Source organism: Vigna radiata, unplaced genomic scaffold, assembly GCF_000741045.1.
Source record: "Vigna radiata var. radiata cultivar VC1973A unplaced genomic scaffold, Vradiata_ver6 scaffold_321, whole genome shotgun sequence".
In the NCBI taxonomy this organism is placed as follows: Eukaryota; Viridiplantae; Streptophyta; class Magnoliopsida; order Fabales; family Fabaceae; genus Vigna; species Vigna radiata.
The window spans coordinates 14583-34986 of NW_014543610.1; the positions used below are offsets into that span (position 1 = coordinate 14583).

The 20404-nt window shown below is 33.2% G+C and overlaps 2 protein-coding genes across 2 annotated transcripts; one reads left to right on the plus strand and one right to left on the minus strand.

Moving 5' to 3' along the window:
* The first annotated feature begins 4573 nt into the window (after positions 1-4573).
* LOC106754643 (non-canonical poly(A) RNA polymerase PAPD7) lies at positions 4574-10983 on the plus strand. Its single transcript, XM_014636689.2, has 13 exons — positions 4574-5050; positions 5500-5612; positions 5708-5764; positions 5857-5952; positions 6061-6131; positions 6710-6752; positions 8076-8156; positions 8239-8298; positions 8504-8554; positions 8803-8900; positions 9000-9048; positions 9414-9458; positions 10042-10983. Exons 1-13 carry the CDS (start codon positions 4702-4704, stop codon positions 10486-10488), a joined length of 1560 nt encoding a protein of 519 aa, XP_014492175.1. The 5' UTR covers positions 4574-4701; the 3' UTR covers positions 10489-10983.
* Positions 10984-11750: 767 nt separating this feature from the next.
* LOC106754634 (dynein light chain, cytoplasmic) lies at positions 11751-13008 on the minus strand. The gene is made up of 2 exons (XM_014636681.2): positions 12607-13008; positions 11751-12388 (listed from the first exon to the last, which is right to left on the minus strand). The coding sequence occupies exons 1-2, from the start codon at positions 12910-12912 to the stop codon at positions 12221-12223; spliced, it is 474 nt and encodes a 157-aa protein (XP_014492167.2). The 5' UTR covers positions 12913-13008; the 3' UTR covers positions 11751-12220.
* Between the last annotated feature and the right edge of the window lie 7396 nt (positions 13009-20404).

The following is a 20404-nucleotide window of genomic DNA, read 5'->3' on the forward strand; positions in this document are numbered from 1 at the left end:
TGGAAGCTGTTATGCACAATCCCTGTGAATCAAGAGTCAATTAGAGGATTATGGTATTAAACTTGAAAATATTCCTCTAAAATGTGATAGTACTAGTGCTATAAATTTGACAAAAAAAATCTTGTTTTACATTCAAAAACTAAGCATATTGAGATAAGGCATCACTTCATTCGAGATCACATCCTCAAGGGTGAAATCAAGATTGAATATGTAGATACCTTACATCAATGGGCTGATATATTTACAAAACCTCTGAGCAGGGAAAAATTCTTTACTATTCAGAATGAACTGGGGATTTTAAATGATAGTAGTATAAAATGATTGATTGAATCAACTTAGAATTGATTGAAGTCGACTATGCATGTTTAAATTGTTACATTATTCCACATATTCACTTCATATTTGATTATTTTTCTTGCATAGCTAAATTGCTTGATCTGCAAGAGATCCTTGAAAGGTTTTGCAAGAAAACATTGTTTTGGGAATCACAGGTGGAATCCAAACTCACTTAAAAGCAATGGAATCGACTTGATCATAACAGGGTTATAAGTTTCATTACTAGAATTTGGTTATTATGTTGATTGAATATTTTCTTCTGATTATATGCAATATATCTATGTTCTAAAATGATTATGCATGTCTTATATGAGATGATATTGTGTGATTGTTGATGATTGTATCTTTGCATGATAGAATTGATTGATATCTTAACTACGATACAATTCTGAGTTGATAAAGATTCGTGTTTGCATCCCGTGGTGTTTGCTGGACCTGTTGTGATTACAGGGGTTGGACTTGTAGAGTTTGATACACTTCAAGGATTGTTCAAAGTGGGTTGCAATTGCAGGAGAGGGGATATCTTGCTGCAAGTCTTGTTGTGTTGTCTGCCTATATTTTGGTTAGAGGGTTATAAAGGTATTTTATATTTTTGACGTGATGGTCTCTATAAAAACCTTGATCATTATAGTGCATTTGCTTCCTAGTACTGGAAGGACACTAGATGTAGGCATTGAGGCCAAACCAGTATAAAAACCTGCGTTTGAATTCTCTATGCCTACTCTTTTACATTTAGTTGAATTTACATTTCACTTAGTCAACTTTAATTTTCCGCTGTATACAAATTTCTATTACTTGCATTTCAAGAAAGATTGTAAAGTTTTATACTTCGTGTAAAAGATTGCGAAAAGACTATGATTTTGAAAATCCACCAATTCCCCCCCTCCCCTTCTTGGTGTTAAAACGAAGCCTACCTGTTCTCCAACAAAATCAACCACGGGAAATTGCAGAGTCCAATTATTTATGCGGGTCACATTTTTTTAACAAAATGGTATTAGAGCTTTATGTTTTGAGTACCAAGAGAGAAAAAAGAGAGAGGAGAGTCAAACACCATGAGAAAAAAAGTGAGTACTTGAGTTTTTTTGTGAGAGACGACAAAGGAAGTCAACGAAATGAGTGTGCCACAATTGTTAGAAAAGATAAATTACAACAATTGATTTTTGTAGATGAAAGTTCTTCTTGAATCCCAATATTGGGACATAGTAGAGGAAGAGTACAATGAACCCGTGGATGATGAGCATCAGACAGTGAAATAGACTATTGCACTGAAAAAGACACAGGTCAAAGACAAATCGCCTTTGTACTTTCTATATAATGCATGGATGAATCGGGATTCGAGAAAATAGCTAATGCAAAGTCAACAAAAGAAACATGGGAAATTTTGAAGGTGGCATACAAAAGAGATATCCGCGTGAAGCAGGTTCGAGTACAAGCTTCCAGAAGATAGTTTGAATCTATGGAGATGGATTAAAAGGAGGGAATTGTCAAGTTTATAGCTTAACTGCAGAAGATGGCAAACCAACTCGAAATGAACGAAGAGGTGCCACTTAAATGGGTTGTGGAAAAGATCTTGAGAAATCTGATTGATGATTTTGAAAGTACCGTGGTCACTATTGAAGAGACAAATGATTTGTCAACTCTCACTGTGGAGGAGTTAGTTGGGTCATTGAAGGCCCACAAACTGTTGGAAAAGAAGAAAAAGAGGGAACTCGACAATCAGGCACTATAGGTACATTTTGACTCGAATGAAACTCATATTACTCAAAGCCGAGGTCCATGAGGTAAAGGTTGAGGACGCTAATGACGAGCTGGACATGGCCGAGGTAATTTTGAGGTTAATAGTGAAGAGTAAACCGGTCAACAGAATTGGCATGACCGAGGACAAGAGAAAGGCCGAGGAGATTGGTCAGGAGTGAAGTGTTTTAAGTGAGGCATGTACGACCACTATGCACATGAGTGCAGATAGAGGAAGTGCTACAACTGTGGTAAGCCCGACCACATTGCTAAATTTTGCCGAGTTGAGAAGAAAACTGAGAGAAACCTTCTTATGAAAGATGAAGATGAAGAAGAGTGAAGTTATATGTAGTGGACATGGAAAGCTTAGTCCTAATAATGGATGAAGTGATCTCGGTAAATTGTGTGGCAAACGTGGAGAAGGAAAACCTGAAGAAGAAACTTAAACAAAAAGATGAAGAGATTTAGCGGATAAGGAGACTTCTGGATGAAGCTAATAAGATTATGAATAAACAGATGGTTGAGCTTGAGGAGTTGAAGAAGGCGATTGAAGACAAGGATAAGGAAACATCTAGTGTTCTTAAACCAGATGAAAATAGGAAAGAGGAAGATGAAGATGTTGAGAAGAACCAGGGTAACTCAAATACCGAGATAGCAAAAAATCAGAAGAGTAAAATTTCAAACGAGATGAAGAAGTCAGATAATGTTGCTAAGAGGTCAACTAAGATTATTGAGAAATTACCTAAGATCTAAAACAAGTTGGTCGAGGTTATTGAGAAATCAAGCATAATAAAATCGGTCTAAGCATTAAAAAGATCAACTGAGATAAAAGACAAAAAGGTCGTAAAGAAAAAAAAAAAAGAGTCAAATATGATAGCCCGATGAGAGATGATACACATCTAAAATCAAATAAAGAATGAAAAATTTAAGTTTATGAAATAAATTTAGGTTTAATCATTCTGATAGTCCCTATTTTCGGTGATTTTTTTCAATTAGGTCCCTCATTTTTTCTTTTTCTCAATTGGATCCCTATTTTTGAAAAATTGAAACAATTAGGTCACTGTCACTAGTTTCGTACTAACACCGTTAAAAAGGGTGACACGTGTCAGCTCGTGATTTTTTTGAATTTTTTAAATATATTTTAATTATTCTTATTTTTATTTTTATTTTTTTTTCTTTTAAAAATAAAATTTGCCACGTGTCAAGTTGACATAGCGTCACGTAGCAATGACAGTGTGAGGTGGCACTGACAGTGCCACGTGTCACTGTCAAACCACGTGTCATTGCGTTTGTTTCAATTTGGTCCCTTATTTTTATTTTGTTCCAGTTTGGTCCTTGTATTTTTATTTTGTCTCAATTTAGTCCTAGTTTTTTTTTTAAAATTTAAAAAAATTTGTTCCTTCCCAAATAAAATACGGTATGTACATTTTTCCAAATTTTTCTCTTTAAATTTGTTTTTGTTAAGCAAATTATTAGTAATGATGTATTTCAAATCGAAATATTTAACTCTAGAAATTTTTTATGAATTGTTCAGGAAGTATTGAGATTATACTTGTGCAGATTATCTTCACAAAAATATTTATTATTGAGATGTTAACTTTTATAGGTTACTCATTCATATTATTTAGGTTAAATGATTTCTTTACTACTATATAAATAAAACTGTGTCATGTGTTAGTTTGTAATTTTTTTATTTTTGTAATAAAAAATTAATTTGTATGAATTTCTTTGTAAAGATTTATATACAAATAAAATTTGGTTTGAACTTGGAGAGAAACAAAATTGTTTAGTTTTTTTTAAAAAATAGGACTAAATTAAGACAAAATAAGAATACAGGACCAAGTTGAGACAAATTAAAAATATAGAGACCAAATTGAGACAAATATAATGACACGTGGTCTGATAGTGACACGTGGCACTATCAGTGCCACCTCACACTGTCATTGCCACGTGGCTCAATGTCAACTTGACACGTGACAATTTTTTTTTAAATAAATAAAAAATAAAAATAAAAGTAATTAAAATATATTTAAAAAATTAAAAAAAATCACGAGTTGACACATGTCACCCTTTTTAATGGTGTTAGTACGGAACTACAGACAGTGACGTAATTGCTTAAATTTTTTAAAAATAGAGACCTAATTGAGAAAAAAAATAAATGAGGGAACTAATTGAAAAAAATCACCGAGACTATCAGAATGATTAAACCATAAATTTATTAGAATAAACTTAAATTTTAGGGATTTATTAATAATTTTATTTTATTAATTTGAATATAGTAATATTTATATTTATTTTAATTTTGATAGAAATAAAATAAGGATAAACATTTATGATTTTTCATTTATTTAAAAATAATATTATTTTATTTTATTAATATAAGATAAATATAAATTAAATAAATTTCATTTTAAATTAGTTAATATTTTATTCTTTGATCAAAATCTTAAAAAATTTGATTTTCAAAAATGAAAATCAACCATCGTCTATGTCACATTTTTTTAACAAAATATCTGTCTGTAAATCCTTTCATAAGCGTCGCGTAGACATAAACCCTGAAAACCCTAATTTCAATTCATATTAGCCCTTTTCATCTTCTTGTTCTTCACTGTTCCACCTTCTTGGTTTTCAATGGAGGAGCAATCACTGAATATTCCCGAAACCTTCGTGTACGACACTCTCAGTCCCCTCGCTCTATCCGCCGCCAATTTCCCATCTCCCGATAACGGCGAATCCTACTCCGTTTTCCGCAACGAGATTTCAGTCGATACTCCCCAACGCGCTTCTCCCACCTCCACCACCGTCGATTTCTTCTCCCTCGACGTTACTTCCGAGGCCCACGGCGGCGTCTCCCTCCCAGAGCCGGTCGCCGCAGCGCCCGAACCGAAGACGCCGACTCCTGCGCCAGAGCCGAAGCTCGAGAGTGTCTGGTTCGGCGGGAATTGCAAATTTAAGAGTCCTATGCTTCAGCTGCATAAAGGTAACGCATTCGTTAAGGCGTTTTCACTTGGACGTAATGCTTTAATTTTAATTGGAGAACAGCTCAAACGGCACATAGGGAACTTATTTAATTTGGTGCTTTGTAGAGCCGGTTAGGGAAAAACAGAGTGGAGTTTTAAGGTGTTTGGATGTGCGTTTGCAAAACTGATTTTGTAGAATTTGCTTTTACCTAGAATTCATTTTCAAGTGAAGTGGTTTATGCCTGGTTCCTTTAATTTGCAACTTTGCTATAAAGCAATCCAAGCGGGAAAGGTACATTTGATCGCCTCTAGTAAAATCAATTTTTCAATAACTATATATTTATAAAATCAACTTAGACTGTTGTCAAAATCATTATTTCCAGCATGAAACCAGACAACACTCTTACTGTTATATACGGTTTTGGATTTTTTTTTTTTTATTTTTTATTTTGCGGTGCTTGTTGTGCAGAAATAGTGGATTTTTGTGAGTTTTTGTCACCAACTGTTGAAGAGAAAGCTGCACGGGATATGGCAATAGAATCCGTGTTTGGAGTTATAAAACACATATGGCCTCATTGTCGGGTAGAAACATTTTTAGTTATTGCATTGCACCATTTTGTTGTTGAGTTTTATGTTTCAACGAGGTTTCTTTTGTCTTCTTTTTCTGTTACTCTCAGGTGGAAGTATTTGGGTCATTCAGGACAGGGCTGTATCTTCCCACCAGTGATATTGACGTAAGTATGGTTGATGTACTGATAGTAAATTCTTCTCCTGAATCAGGGAACCTGAATAGTTGATGCATTATGGTCAAATTCTTTGAATGCAGGTTGTGATTCTGAAATCAGGCTTGCCAAATCCACAGATTGGACTGAATGCAATTTCTAAAGCATTGTCCCAAAGGAACATGGCTAAAAAGATTCAGGTCTGCCTGTGATGCTTAAATATCTGTATTTTTCTTGCCAGGAAAAATTAATCAATGTTGTAAAAATTTTGAGTGGTTAGTATTCTGCTTTTGAATATCTTTTGCCAGGTCATTGGAAAGGCGCGGGTACCAATTATTAAATTTGTTGAGAAGAAGAGTGGTCTTGCATTTGATATAAGGTTCGACTTTAAGCTACTTGGTTTCTCATAATTTTTCTTGATTTTTCTGTCAAGATATGATTTTATGCTATTCGTGTGTCTGTATGAAGTGTACTTAAGTTTACTTGTCCCACTTTATTATACGATATTGGATGAATTGTTTGACTTGAATATCTTTGTATATTTTTAAATCATTACTATGGATTTTCTATTGTTGAATCAAATAGCTAGTCAAACTACTGCAGATTTATCTATCACTCTCATATTTGAAGATTCTGCTTAATTCTGTGTTACATGCATTTCCAAGGTAAAACCCTTATAGTTTTTCGTTCATGCATTCATTTTTCTTAATAAGTAGTTAAATATCTATACGTTTAGCACCCTGCCACATCATTAGCACTTGCTAACTATTGTAACTAGTCATGACCACATTATAATGAGTATAGTCAATTTGTTTATACTATAGATTGATCCATTGTCCTCACATAGCTAGAGTTGTCATGTTGTTTAATATTGTGTGTCTAAGAACTAAAACTATTTCAGTATCATGTTTTTTTTTGAATTTCATTTATCCACCAAAGAATGATGCTTTATTTCAGTTTTGACATTGACAATGGACCCAAAGCGGCTGAGTATATTCAGGTATGTTTTATTATTTCCCACCACTTGATTTTACTACGCATTTTTTTATTTTTTTGTGATGCTGTGTTGTTTTTAAATTTATAACTGACGCCAATTGCGTAATATATTATTTGAACCATACATAAATGGTATCATTAGAAATGTTGAACATAAGCAGTGTTGTTAATGGTAGAATGCCAAAATCATGCCATATAAACATGCCATTGTAGCCAAATGTGCCACCATAATGGGCTTCTCTTTGCAAATTGTCCACAGCAGATGGTGAAAATTTACCACACAATTCTTCCATGGCATTGCCATCTAAAAAAATTGAACATAAGTGGAAATGTGAACATAATTTATATAATTAGGCTTTTGTGAATCAACTTAACAAGAAAGGAAATGATTGTATTTGATTTTTAAATGGATATTGGTTTAAGCTATATTGAGGACCTTGTTATTAATCTAGTTGTTAATTAGCTTTCTGATAGAAGTCCCAGAAAGGATTCTGGTATGATAGTATTATTTAATGAAAAAGAGGAGCTACAGGAGCTCGTACAGTGAATGTAAATGACAACCAGAGCCTGTATCCTATACAGAGAGATACTCTCCCAACCGCTTTAATATGATCAATATGAATCCCCCATAATCCCCCAACTGACCTATTAAAAGCATGACTCTAACATATCTCTTCTAACAGAATTTCCCCCTGGGCACGTGATGACCACATGACTTAGCACCACTAATCTCTCTACAGGAACCATTTTCTTCCTTCACGAATATACCCTCCATATGATAGGTCCCCTTGTATCCAGGTTTGGCAGCTGATCAAATCCTTGGTCATTATCAAAATTGGGCCCTAGGGTCCTATCATAGTCTCTGATAATTGGTGAATTCTATGCCTAAAGGTTAATAATATCTAGTGGTGGTGTAGGATGAAATTAATAACGTCAGTCTTACTTGATTTACAATGCTTCTGCTATACAAAATTGCTTTGCTTGACTAGAGCGTTCCTTCTTGGAAGTCTTTGGATTGAATATTGTATTATTTTTGTTTCAAAATGTGGAATGGGATCCCTTGTGCTCAATATATCATATTGCACTGATAAAATATCCATACTACCTTGGTAAGTAAAATTGTAGAGAGGAGCTTTGCAATAGGTCACTTAAGGAAACATCACAGAATGCCACCTGAACTATGAAGTTTTTTCTTTATTTTTTCTTAGTTGCGCCTTTTTTGATGCAAGAAAGAAGAATGCAAAACATAACATATACAACTAAGTATACTGTATTGGATGGAACATTATGTGTATTCTTGTTTATGATTGTAATGTTCACTTTGTAGGAAGCAGTACTTAAGTGGCCACCCCTAAGGCCCTTGTGTTTGATTTTGAAAGTATTTCTGCAGCAAAGAGAGCTAAATGAGGTAAGAGTTCTCTATAATATTAATATTTCTTGTAATGTTCTGATTCCAGTATGCCTAGTTGTGATTCTTGTTAAGTATGCAGGTATATTCTGGTGGGATTGGCTCGTATGCCCTTCTTGCCATGCTGATGGCAATGTTGAAGGTTAGTGGTTCTTGAATATGCTTTAAAAATTTAGTGGTCACTTGCTTGCAGCATGATGAGGTTTTCCCTATTCAGCATATAGTCCACCTCTGCATCATGAGAAATAATAAATAAATAAATTCACTCTTTTCTTTCAAATATTTTCAAACACCCGGAACTTTTTGCCAATATCATGGTCTAAGTTTGTGACACTTGTTTGCTTCAGAATCTTCGCCTGAGCCAAGCTTCTGCAGAGCACAACCTGGGAGTCCTTTTGGTGCGTATATTCTGATTCTGAAGTATCGTTTTGCATATGTCTTTTTGGTTCCAGGGGTGTTATATGAGTTGCAATTCATTATTCGCGACTGTTCTGTGCAATTTAGCAGTTTAAGGAAGAGAAACATGCACAATAATTGTGTGCTGTGTGCCTTTGTTTTGATAAAGGTTTCCTTTATAGGATGAAAGTAAGAAATATATCAATTTACCATTCTGATAGTGCTATTTTTTTCTTCATTTTGAAATCAGGTGCATTTTTTTGATTTCTATGGGCGCAAATTGAACACATCAGATGTTGGTGTGTCCTGTAATGGGACAGGCACTTTTTTTGTGAAAAGTAGTAAAGGGTAATAAAGAATTTGGGTATATAATTGAAGTAATGTTATTTTTAATGATTCTGCATAATTTATCATTTGGTTATTGAACTTTTCCCTCTGTCATCTCAGGTTTTTAAACAAATCACGGCCAAGTCTTATTTCCATCGAGGATCCTCAGGTATGGTCTTTCTAATATTTCATAACAAAGAATATTTTGAGTTACTATTTCCATTTCCAGAGTCATTACTTGCCTGCTTTTTTGGAGCAATTTTTAAATATTTTATGGAGTGTATATGAAAAGTGGAAATTGGAGAAGATATTCGCCAACCAAAATGTTAAAGGGCCTAATCATAATTGGATAGTGAACTATAAAATATTGAATACTATCGAAGTCTGTCTTATTGGTTTTCTGTTGTAGATCGCTTTCAAATTATTTTCTACATACGCATCTATATATTATATTGACACTACTTTTTTTTGTGTATATTAAACAAACTATTATCATTCCTTTAGTTGATTGATAGTGTTTTTTGGCTGAATCAGGCACCAGAAAATGACATTGGGAAGAACTCCTTTAATTATTTCCAGGTCTGTTTACTTTTGTGTAACCCTGTGCACTGTGCTTCCTGTTTTTCTATTTGACTCTCGACATTTTTTGGTGTATATATGTTCCTTGGTGTAAATTGAATACATTAATATAATGGTCAATAATTTGTCATTTACTGGAACTTATGTACAGGCACTTAAGCATAGTTGTCTCTTCTATATAGAAAATTTGACTTGATTTGCATTTAATTGTGTTCATCCTGCTCATAGTTACTTACTCTATTGGTTAGAAGGGGAGACCATATCATTCACCCCTTTTGTTTTAGTGACGATGCTTGATTGTAATTTTGGTCCCCTAATAATTTTTATTGCAAACAAGTCTGCCAAATTTTCTATTTAAGCCAATAAAGTCCTTTGTCAATATAAATATATAATAGCCTTCTTTTAGGTCTTTCCTTTGATGCCAAAGGTTATAGGGAGATGATAATAGCTAATGGGCTATAATTATGGATAAAGGTTACAATTAAATCTAATAATAATAATAATATAATATGTATTATGTATTCGTTACTTTTGGTGTTAATCTGTAAGTGACTAAAATTAAATTATTATTCTTTTTCCTCAGATCAGGTCAGCTTTTTCAATGGCATTTAAAAATTTAACGAATCCCAAGATCATCATGAGCTTAGGACCGAACAGGAGCATTCTGGGGACTATAATCCGACCAGATCCTGTTCTGCTGGAGCGTAAAGGTGGCTTGAACGGGGATGTGACTTTTGATAAGTTGCTTCCTGGTGCTGGCGAGCCATTACAACAACAGTATGGAGAACAGGACATGTTATGCAATTGGCAGTTAGATTATGAAGAAGAACCACTACCACGGGGAGGCGACGCTAGTGCAGAGCCTAGCTCACGTTATTCAGCAAAGAAGAGAAAATCTGGTTCAAAGAATTCCAGTAAGAAGCTAAAGGAAAATGGGATGAAAGGGAATGAGGAGAATGACTCTAGAAAAGAGAAGGATAAAAAAAAGAGACGAAAGAGAAAAGCTCAACTAGAAGACAGCGGTTCTTAGACCAGACGCCGAGTTGCTGTGAGGTTTCTTACAAAATGACTGTGGTTTGAAAATGAAGGAATAAAGGCATCATCAGAGTTAAAGCAAATTTGAGTCCATTGTTGTCACAGACCCAAGATGCGAGCTCTATTCCTTCCATTCCTGCAAATTATCATTTTTTAATTTTTATTGTTTCCCCATTAGATAATTGGTTTCAATGTCTGTATTTTTGAAATAGCAGAATTCTTATCCCTAAATCGAGAGAGGAGCGTTAGTCTTAGAGATTAAATTTAGTTTATTTATTTATTTATTTAAATATAGGTGTGAAACTTGCTGTTTTAGGACCTGGGGATTAGGATTAAAATTTTGTAAGGGATAAACTATGTTGTTGTCTGTCCTTTTTTTTGTTAAAGAAGCTATGTAAACCAATCTGACGATGAAAGAAATACTAGAGGAGAGTATGCCATATGGTTTTGTTCAAAATGAATGCAATCAATCATTTATCTGGTTTTGATAGTTTCCTGCCGTATTCTATCTATTTCATAATGGATCTACACAAGTTACTTTGTCTTGTTGGAGCCTCTTTTGCAGCACGATCAAAATCAATATCATCATCTCATCGTCGAATAGTTTACTCTGATATGTGGTTAAATGCCAAATGCTTTTAAAAGTTTAAAATTACTTGCAAATAATTTCAAACAATTAAAACAAGGTGACCTTTATATTATAAAACTGCATAATTTATTCTTTTTCAATCAATATAGAACGGGGCTTCTTAAAAATATGAAGTGTGGCCGACAAATTTTTATGATTTAAATTTTTTTAGTTGAATAGTTTTAATAATAAAGTTACAAAGTATTAAGCAATTATCTGTCTAGTCATATTTAATGCGAGTTTCTTAAGGAAATAAGGTTATTATAGTTTTGTAAAGATGCAAAAGTAAAATGTGACTGCATTCTGGAAAGGACAAACTACAAGTCAAGTCAAAAAAGTTGTGCAAATAGGAAATACGGAGGATTTGGTTTTAATATGAAAATCGTTTTTAGTGCAAGTCCGAATCATGTGGATTATTTAAAATAAATGTTAATGAACAACAATCTTCTTACTACTTTTCTTATTATCTTGAACAGATACAATTAACTTTCTTTTAAAAAAAATTAAAATTCAAGTAGTATACTACATGAATTCTTTCATCAGGAAGCAAACAGAATAAAAGGTAAACATAAGTCAGAAATCATGAACCCCAGAACCAAAACAGTCTTCTGAATTCATAAGGGGTGAAAATAGTGGGAAAGTAGAAATGAGGACAAGCCAAATAAATGAAAGCAATAGTGGAAAAAGTTCACCAACTTTTAGTTAATAAGGATAAATTGCAGATTCTTGTGGTCGGTGTTCTGTTACTACTACCAATAGACAGCATGCCAAAAACACTGTTCATTTGTAGGCTTCAGTTTTTCAAAAAAGGAACAGGAATAAACAATTAAGGAAACCACGCCAAATATGACCAATCAACTAAAATCTCAGTTTCCTTAAGCAATCCATTAACACAACTTCTTCACATGCATGCACAGAAGTTTCCCTGTGCCTGGTGTTTCACAAGAACTTGTCAACCTTTAGAAGAACATGGTAACATGTTATGCACCCGTTAGTCAGAGTAATTCATTCATTAACCTAAGACTCAACCTGAGTTGTCATTGTTACAGGAAATACTTTTAAGAAACTAGTTAAAAGAATTAACCAAAAGTACATAAAATTAAAGAGAAGGAGGTTGTCTGACCAAATGAACCTCAGTTTTGAAAAGAAGAATAGAAAGTGAGTCAATTGAGAAGTAGATGAACCCTCCACCAGTGTGACTCACAAAGGACCCGAAACTCTTCCCTACCACGCAATGCCAGGCCAGTCCATACTTCGTGTCAAACTCCTGAAATTGATACAAAATATTAATAGCAAACAACTTAATTTAGTAATAGAATGATTCGATTATGGATGTTTATTCTTACACCCTATAGAAAATCATAGCCAAGAAAGTCACATATAAGAGAAAAATAAGGTTCAAAACAAGATTCCATCCAAGAGAAGAATTTACATGTAAATATATGGAATTTACAACTAATAGTTTCTGCAAACGTTGCAGTGTACCTTTTTGAGAGCTCTAGCTATGAGAGTGTTAGAGAGCTTTGGAGGAGGAGTTGAAAGAGAAAGGAGTGATCTAGTGTGATGAAGAGCATGTTCCTGCATGTGGGCAGGCATATCAGATGATTTCAACCTCACGTTGAAGTCGATGGCAAGTGAAGCCAGTCTCATGATGGTTTGAGAAGGGTTGGGATTGGGTGCGTGCATGGTGTGATTCTTGTCCTTGGAGCCATGATCTTTGATGAGCTTTGGTTGTTGTTGTTGTTCTTCCATGGTGATGGAATGAATAAGAGAAGAAGGGTGGTTTTGCATTAATGTGAAGTGGGTAGGTAGGGCAAGTCAAAGACAAGTTGGAGAAGAAGTCGGCTGTGTTTGAGCCATTTGGTACTATAAGGTTTTTTCAACTTTCAACTTTGACTAGGTAAATGTGTAGGACATGACAATGAGAATTTCATGCATTTTTAGTACAACTAGAAAGTGATCACACATAACAGAGTTCCAAGACATTCAAAATCACATGACCCTTTTGAACTGTGCTTTTCTTGTTCTATAAAGTTTTCATCTTTTTATCAGTTAAATGAGAAAAGGTTGAAGAATTGTGTTTGTTGGGTTTTAGGTTTTGAATGGTGGCAGAAGAAAGCAGGGAGAAGGGTGAGGTAAGGGACTGAGGTCTAGTGCCTGCAACTCTGTTCTTTCTTTCTAACAGGTTAAAAAATCAGACTGTAATTTCCATAGTTGAAAGCAAAATGATATTTTAACCCCATTTTTTACACCATTTTGACAATGCACACGTGTCAAAATGTAGTTAGACAATTTTAAATTAAAAAAACTAAGATAAAAACATATTTGAAAAAGAAAAACTAAATTTTTTCTTTTAATTTAAAATCGTCCAATCACATTTTCAGTCTAGTATTACGTGGATCCATTTCTTGGTGAACAGATGATAATGATAATTTAGCGAGCAAAATTTGATAATTTAGCGAGCAAAATTGGTGGTCAACTTCTAAAGTTGTGGGGTTTATTTTATATTATTTGGTCAACTTCGTTCATACAATAAAACTATTTGTAATGTTTATTTTCAAGTGAAAAACATTTCCTATATAAAATTATGATAATTACCTCTAAAGTAATTGACATTAAAACTAATTAATGTGATGTTTTTTTTTTTTCATTATTTAACACTTTTGAATATGAACTCATAAGTACCCTTAAAGGATATTAATTTATATATTTAATGAATAAAATCATGAAAAAGTTAGAATGATTATAAGTGATTAGAAAATTAAGGATGGAGATAAATTTAATATATTCAATATTGAAAGAGATAAATAGATACTAATAAATGAATTTCATATATAATAATAGACGTTGATACTTTACGTGTAATAAATCCATAATATTAAGAAGGATTAAATATTTTGTAGTTCTTAAATATAAAATCAGAATTTGTCTATATTCAAAATTTTAATATAATTTTGCCTTTTGTCACACCCCATTTAAAACCTTACTTTAGTGGAGTACACTTGTCAACCGTCCGGTCTTCCCTGGTTAGTGGGAGACCAACTCTGCCAAGCTTTTAATTCCCTTCCTTCGTGATCCGTGTAGCAGCAGCAGAGCAGTGAAACCCAGAAAGTGGAAGTCAGGTGGCAGACTGGGAGTGGACCGAACGTTCCGAATGGAGGCAGTACTTAAGGTAAAATGAGAAACCCTGACGCCACTTTTCCCATGCAATCTTCTTCTTCCTCAAACTCAACTTTCTGAAATCTCAAACTCTCCTCCTTCTCTCTAAACCTCCCAACCTTCTCTCTAAAATTCTAACCAATCTACTGTTCCGATCACCATTCAGATCACACCTGAAGACTTCTGGTGGTCTCCTCTTTCACTTGAACCGTCCGGTTTTGGGTTTCAGTTGACTTTGGAAACCTTAGAAGAAATAGTTGCTGTCAACCTAACTTAGACGTACTAGCTGGATTAGAGGTAAGGGAAGCTTATAAAGTTTAATTATAATTTCTCTGTATGGTTTGAATGTATGCCTGATTTAATGTATGTTTTCTAAAGTATGCTGCTTAATTTCTTATGATTGAAATATGGTATGTTGTTGTACGAGTTGTATGATAAGTATGAACTATGAATTCTGCACTGATATGAGTATGTATGAAACTTAGAGAAAATATGAATCTGAAATCGAAGGTCATTAGGACCGTTCGGTCCTCCCTTTTCCGTTCGGTCTGTTTGTACTGATCGGCCTAGTGTGATTACTAAATTTAGTTGGTTTCCTTTAATTGTTTTATTGATAGCTACGTAAGAATGCTGGTCATAAACCAAACGTTCGACCTTCCAAGTGTTCGGCCTTAGGTTGACACTTAGATTATAAAACTTGCAAATATGATATTCTTCCTTTTGAAACCGTCCGGTCACTCAATGACTGAACGGTCTAGTGAGCCTTTATTTATTTAAAACGTCTTGTTTACTTGACTAAAGCCCTTTTACTCTTTTAAAGAGTTTCTTCTTTCTTAATTCGTCCGGTCTGATAAGTGTTCGGTCATAGACCAACCTTCAACCATGATTAGTGCTTATTTTGTAACACTCTTAGCCAAACCGTTCGAATGACTATCACTTATAGTCAATCCTTTGAGTTATGGTCTTATTCCTTGCTGGACCATCCGACCAACCATTTGACATTCTTCTGTTATTCAGTCTCATCTTTGATGTGACCGTCCGACTACTTACTTGAATTCTTGATACTCAGTTTCTCATTTCGATTAAACCGTTCGGTCACTATTAATTATAATTCAGTCTGGGGTATTTGGTACTTTTCTCAACACCCTAACAGCTTGGAAGTAATAATGAACCTTGATTGAATTTGGCTAAGTAAGGTAATTCCACTGGAGGAATGTCTCATGAATTGGTGATGAATGGTAAAGTATGAACGTGGGAATGACTCAGGTGTCGTCCTGATCCTGATATTCCGTGAGGGCACTTTCTCAGGTAGAGAAAGGTCACTCATGTGTGGGAATGGCAGGAGGTCCGCGGTTATGTGAATAGATAACCGTTTAAGGACTAACCTCGGGTGGCAGCTGATAAGGTAAAGCAGTTACTACACCACACCGGGTGCTAGGGACGACCGAGCTACATGTTCATACCGTCCGGACAGTGTCTTAGTGGTCGGTCATGATTAAAGGAATGTAGTATGTATGTATAGAAATTGTATGCTTGCTTGCTTGATGGATTTGTATTGTATGTTTACTTGTATGAGGTAATGATAAATTAAATTTACATAAGCTTACCCTTATCTGTTGTGTCTTTGTCCATGTTGCCGTTCGGTATCCGACTGTTCGGTTATTTCCTTGATTGCAAATGATCATCCTTTTTGGGATGTGAGCAGAGGATACCCTGGAAGCTACCCTGGAAGACACTCTAGAGGATGCCGGGCAGGCAGAGCAACCCTTGGAAGCAGTGCCCGAGAGTTTTGCAGGACCGTCCAGTCCTTAGGATAGTTTCTTTCATTTTAGTTCTGTTGATATTGGCCGCGAGGTCAATGAACTGTATTCCAGACCGTTCGGTCTATTTTGTAAACGTTGTATTCTATATTACTGATTGTACAGTTTTAAATTTCAAGTATATTTCATACTCCTATGCTTATTCTTCACTGTTCTCACTTATTATTCATGTTAACTCCTAAAAATGAAGTGTAACTTCTGTTATATATTTATTGGGGTGTTACACCTTTAATATCTAAAAACAAATTGATATGATTATCTTAATTTAATAATGTTAATTTTTTTTTACATGTTAAACAATATTTTAATTAGTATTTGAATTTAAATATGTCAAATGTAAACAAATTAAATGTTGTTTGATATGTTACAAAATTTTAATAGAATTGGATTAGGAAAACTATATATATTCATCTTTTAGGTTTAAGGATTAAATTGTGTTAAGGATAATAATAAATTCTAATTTTGCATCATCAAAGTTTAAGAAAAAAAAAACATATTTAATCTTATTAAAAATTAGGCTAAAATATTTTTTTTTCCAATTTTTGTTGAAATTATTCAATATGATTCCCTTATTTTTACTCGTTTTGTTCTTTATTTTATTTTAATTAAGTTTCAATTTTTATTAAAAACGTCAGTTAGATTATTTCCACTAGATTTGTATAAACGACGTTAAAAACATGTCATGTAACAGTTCACAGTATTTTTATTATTTATTTTGTTTTGATTTTAATATTTTTATTCATGTTTTAGATCCATGTCATCTATGTCATGTCATATAAACATCACAAGTTTTTATATTTATTATTTTATTTAATTTAATTCCAATGATTTTTAAAATAGAATAGTGTTATGTCTTTCTAATTTGGAATCAATTTTCTTTTGTCCAAATATTATACTGATATAATATTTTTCACTTGGTCATAAAATTGAACTACTATTAGAAGTTTTTCCTAATTTCCTATCATTTTACATTAGAATATTTTTCCAATATGTTAAATGTTGTACATTAATTATATGTAATTATATTTAACAATGACGTTATTATATACTTATTAAATTTATTTCTATTTAATGTTTCTTTAATAAATATATAATGTTATTTTGTATATATTAATAAATATAAAATATTTTTCTTTATTTTAGTATTTGTTATATAAATTACAAATTTCACTAATATTTGTATTATTTTTGTAATAATATTTGTATTACTTATTTTAATCTTCTATTATTTTATAAAAGTGCTTTATTCAATGTAATGAAAATATTTTAATCAAATTTATAAATTGAATAACATTTATAATAATAGAACTTTGTAATTTATTTATTTTTATTGGTAACAAAGACAATGAAAAAAATAAATATGGAAATTGAATTGAATGTAAAACAATATTTAATGATATAACAAAACTACAAATTTGCTATTAATAAAATTTTTTCACTTGAAGAACTAAAATACAACCTATACAACAAGTTTCACATCGAACCTCCCACTGAATCAACTGAAAAGATTATATCTTTAAGCTTACACCATTTATGTGATCATTGCAAAAGAGAAACAACAAACACAAACAGACCACAAAAAAGCAAGGGTAAGCTAGAGTATCAAAAGATGTTACATATCATTTAAAACAATGATAATATATAAGCGTATTATAAATCAAACAACACAACACTTTATCCAATCCACTTGAGACCCTTTTTACTATCAAATAAATGCATTGATTTCGGACTCATGGGGAACCTGCACTCATGTATAGTAGAGCAACCTAGCTCAAAAATAATAATAATAATAACCACATCCTCAACCACCGCCAATAATACCATACACCAAGGTTAATCTGTCAAACATTTATGGTCCTGACCAGTGACCATAGACTAAGACCTTCTTCTACTCTCTACATGAAATGAGGTTATTGAGAATGTCAGGATCATTCCCCTATCCAGGAGCCCCTACTTCAATACATAACACAACAACCAACTTAGGATATTCCTCCTTAGAATTCCTTTCTCACATGATACTTGAAATCCACACCTCACACATCATTTAAACCTCATTGTCACATCTCATACATAATCACATTCACAACTTTGTTTCCATATCACATTACATACTAATCATAATGAATTCCCACATATAACATCACTGAACATATATTCTCATAAATAACTATATGTCATCTAAAATTGAAACAACTCATAACACAAAATTATCATGAAATAAGTATGAAAAGATTAAAACATACCCTGGACTAGTCGCTCAACGACTCCTCTCATTGAGCGACCACAAAGTTCTCTCGCTAAGTGATCCCACTCGTTGAGCGAATTCAAAGACAATGGTCACGGACCCCAAACTCTTGCTCAGTGACCTAGCTCGCTTGCGAATAAAACTCACAGTGAGCTTAGACTCCAACCTCTCGCTAAGTGACTTAGCTCGCTAGGCGAAAGAAGAGACAGTGGTCTAGACCAACAACTCTCTCGCTTAGTGACCCAACTTGCTAAGCGAAAGAGAAGAGACAATGGTCCAAACCCTAAGCCTCTCGTTGAGCGAGTGGAGTCACTCAGCGAGTCTACATAATTCTACAGCACGAAAACTGTAGAATTATCACCCCAAACCACTCTTGACCAATTGAATATATTTTTCCCAACTTCTAACCCTCCTAGATTTTGTTATACACTCAAATATACTTAACCAAGTGTTTCTAAACCTTTCTAAACTCATTTTTAACAAATGGCTACGAGATGTCAACCAAAAACTCACAAAAACTCAACTTAGAGACTCAAATTGAATTATATCAATTGTGGCACAATTTCAAGCAATGTAGGGACCCTAACAAGTCCCAAATGACTTACTAAGACTATCCCAACTAATCCTTTGAGCACAAAACTCCTAATTCAAGTTTTCACTAGTTCACTTTCCCAAATTCAGTTTTGAACCAAGTAGAATTCTACACATTCATAACCACACATTCCTAATTCAAATTTCTACCATTTTAAAGTGTTGAACATGTCCCAAACTAGTTCCTAACCAACCTAACTTCATACAAGCAATTCATAAACCATTTCTCACCATTTCACTACCTTAGACCCTATTTTAGACCAAATAACCAACAACCAAGATTACTTTTTTCTTTTAACAGTTCAATTAGCACAATTCACTTCATCAACATCAATTTCAACATCATAAACATACACACAACAGATTCCACATGTTTACAACATCCATCAACATACAAAGCATGAATTTCACCCAATTACTTAAATTATTACTAACATAAAACAACATTTACCAGATAAACAGTTTAATCCTCATATACCATCAAACTCACACCACATACTTCAATTAAAACAATTATCTAACTTCCCTTAACTCGACTCAAGAGCTCCAAAACCTCTAAACGCTTCTAGATTTCTTGTGGCACAAGGAACTTCTAGAAAACCTACAAATCATCGATTGGTGATAGGAGACCGAACTTAGAACCACAAACAAACCAAGAATCAAGGGAAAGGGATTCTTGATCCATGCACAACAGAACCACTTTACATAATCAAGAACCTTAAACACTAAGGAAAAAGGGGTTTTAAATTTACTTGCTCAAATCAACCAATTGATCAGATAAAATGGAAGACCTTGACGTCGTGATCGTCTAGGCACCTCCTGATCGCCAAATAGATGACTTGAGATCAATGACTCTTAAAGAGAAGTGAGAGATTTTAGAGAGAAATGAGAGAGAACAAAAAAAAAAAAAACGAGTTGTAGATAGATAGACTGTATTTTAGATAATGAGACGAGCTTAGAAAATTCTATTTATATTATAAGGTTATTTTATAATAAAATACTCGATCTCATTATTTTAATAGATCTACCAACTCTAATGCTCTATTTTCTAGATTCTTACATGTGATATTGTCATTATCACCTGATATTGACAATGTCACATAGTACAACAAGTAGACGAAAAAACTTTTAAAAATAAAATAAAAAAGAAATTAAAAAATAAAAAAATAAAAAATAAAACACAAAAACTACGAACATTAATGTGACATATTTTTAACATCATCGATACAAATAAAAAGAACTTAATTGAATCATTTTTAATGAAAATTGAAATTTAATTGAAAAAAAAATTACCACATTAAATAATTTCAACAAAAATTAAAGCAAAAGAAATATTTTAGCCTAAGAATTACATGCAATATATATTACTTACAAGTATAACACATCAACTCATCCAAACATTTTGCTTTAACATTTTATTGAAATGAACAATCAACTATATTTGAAATAGGTTAAAATACTTTTTTAG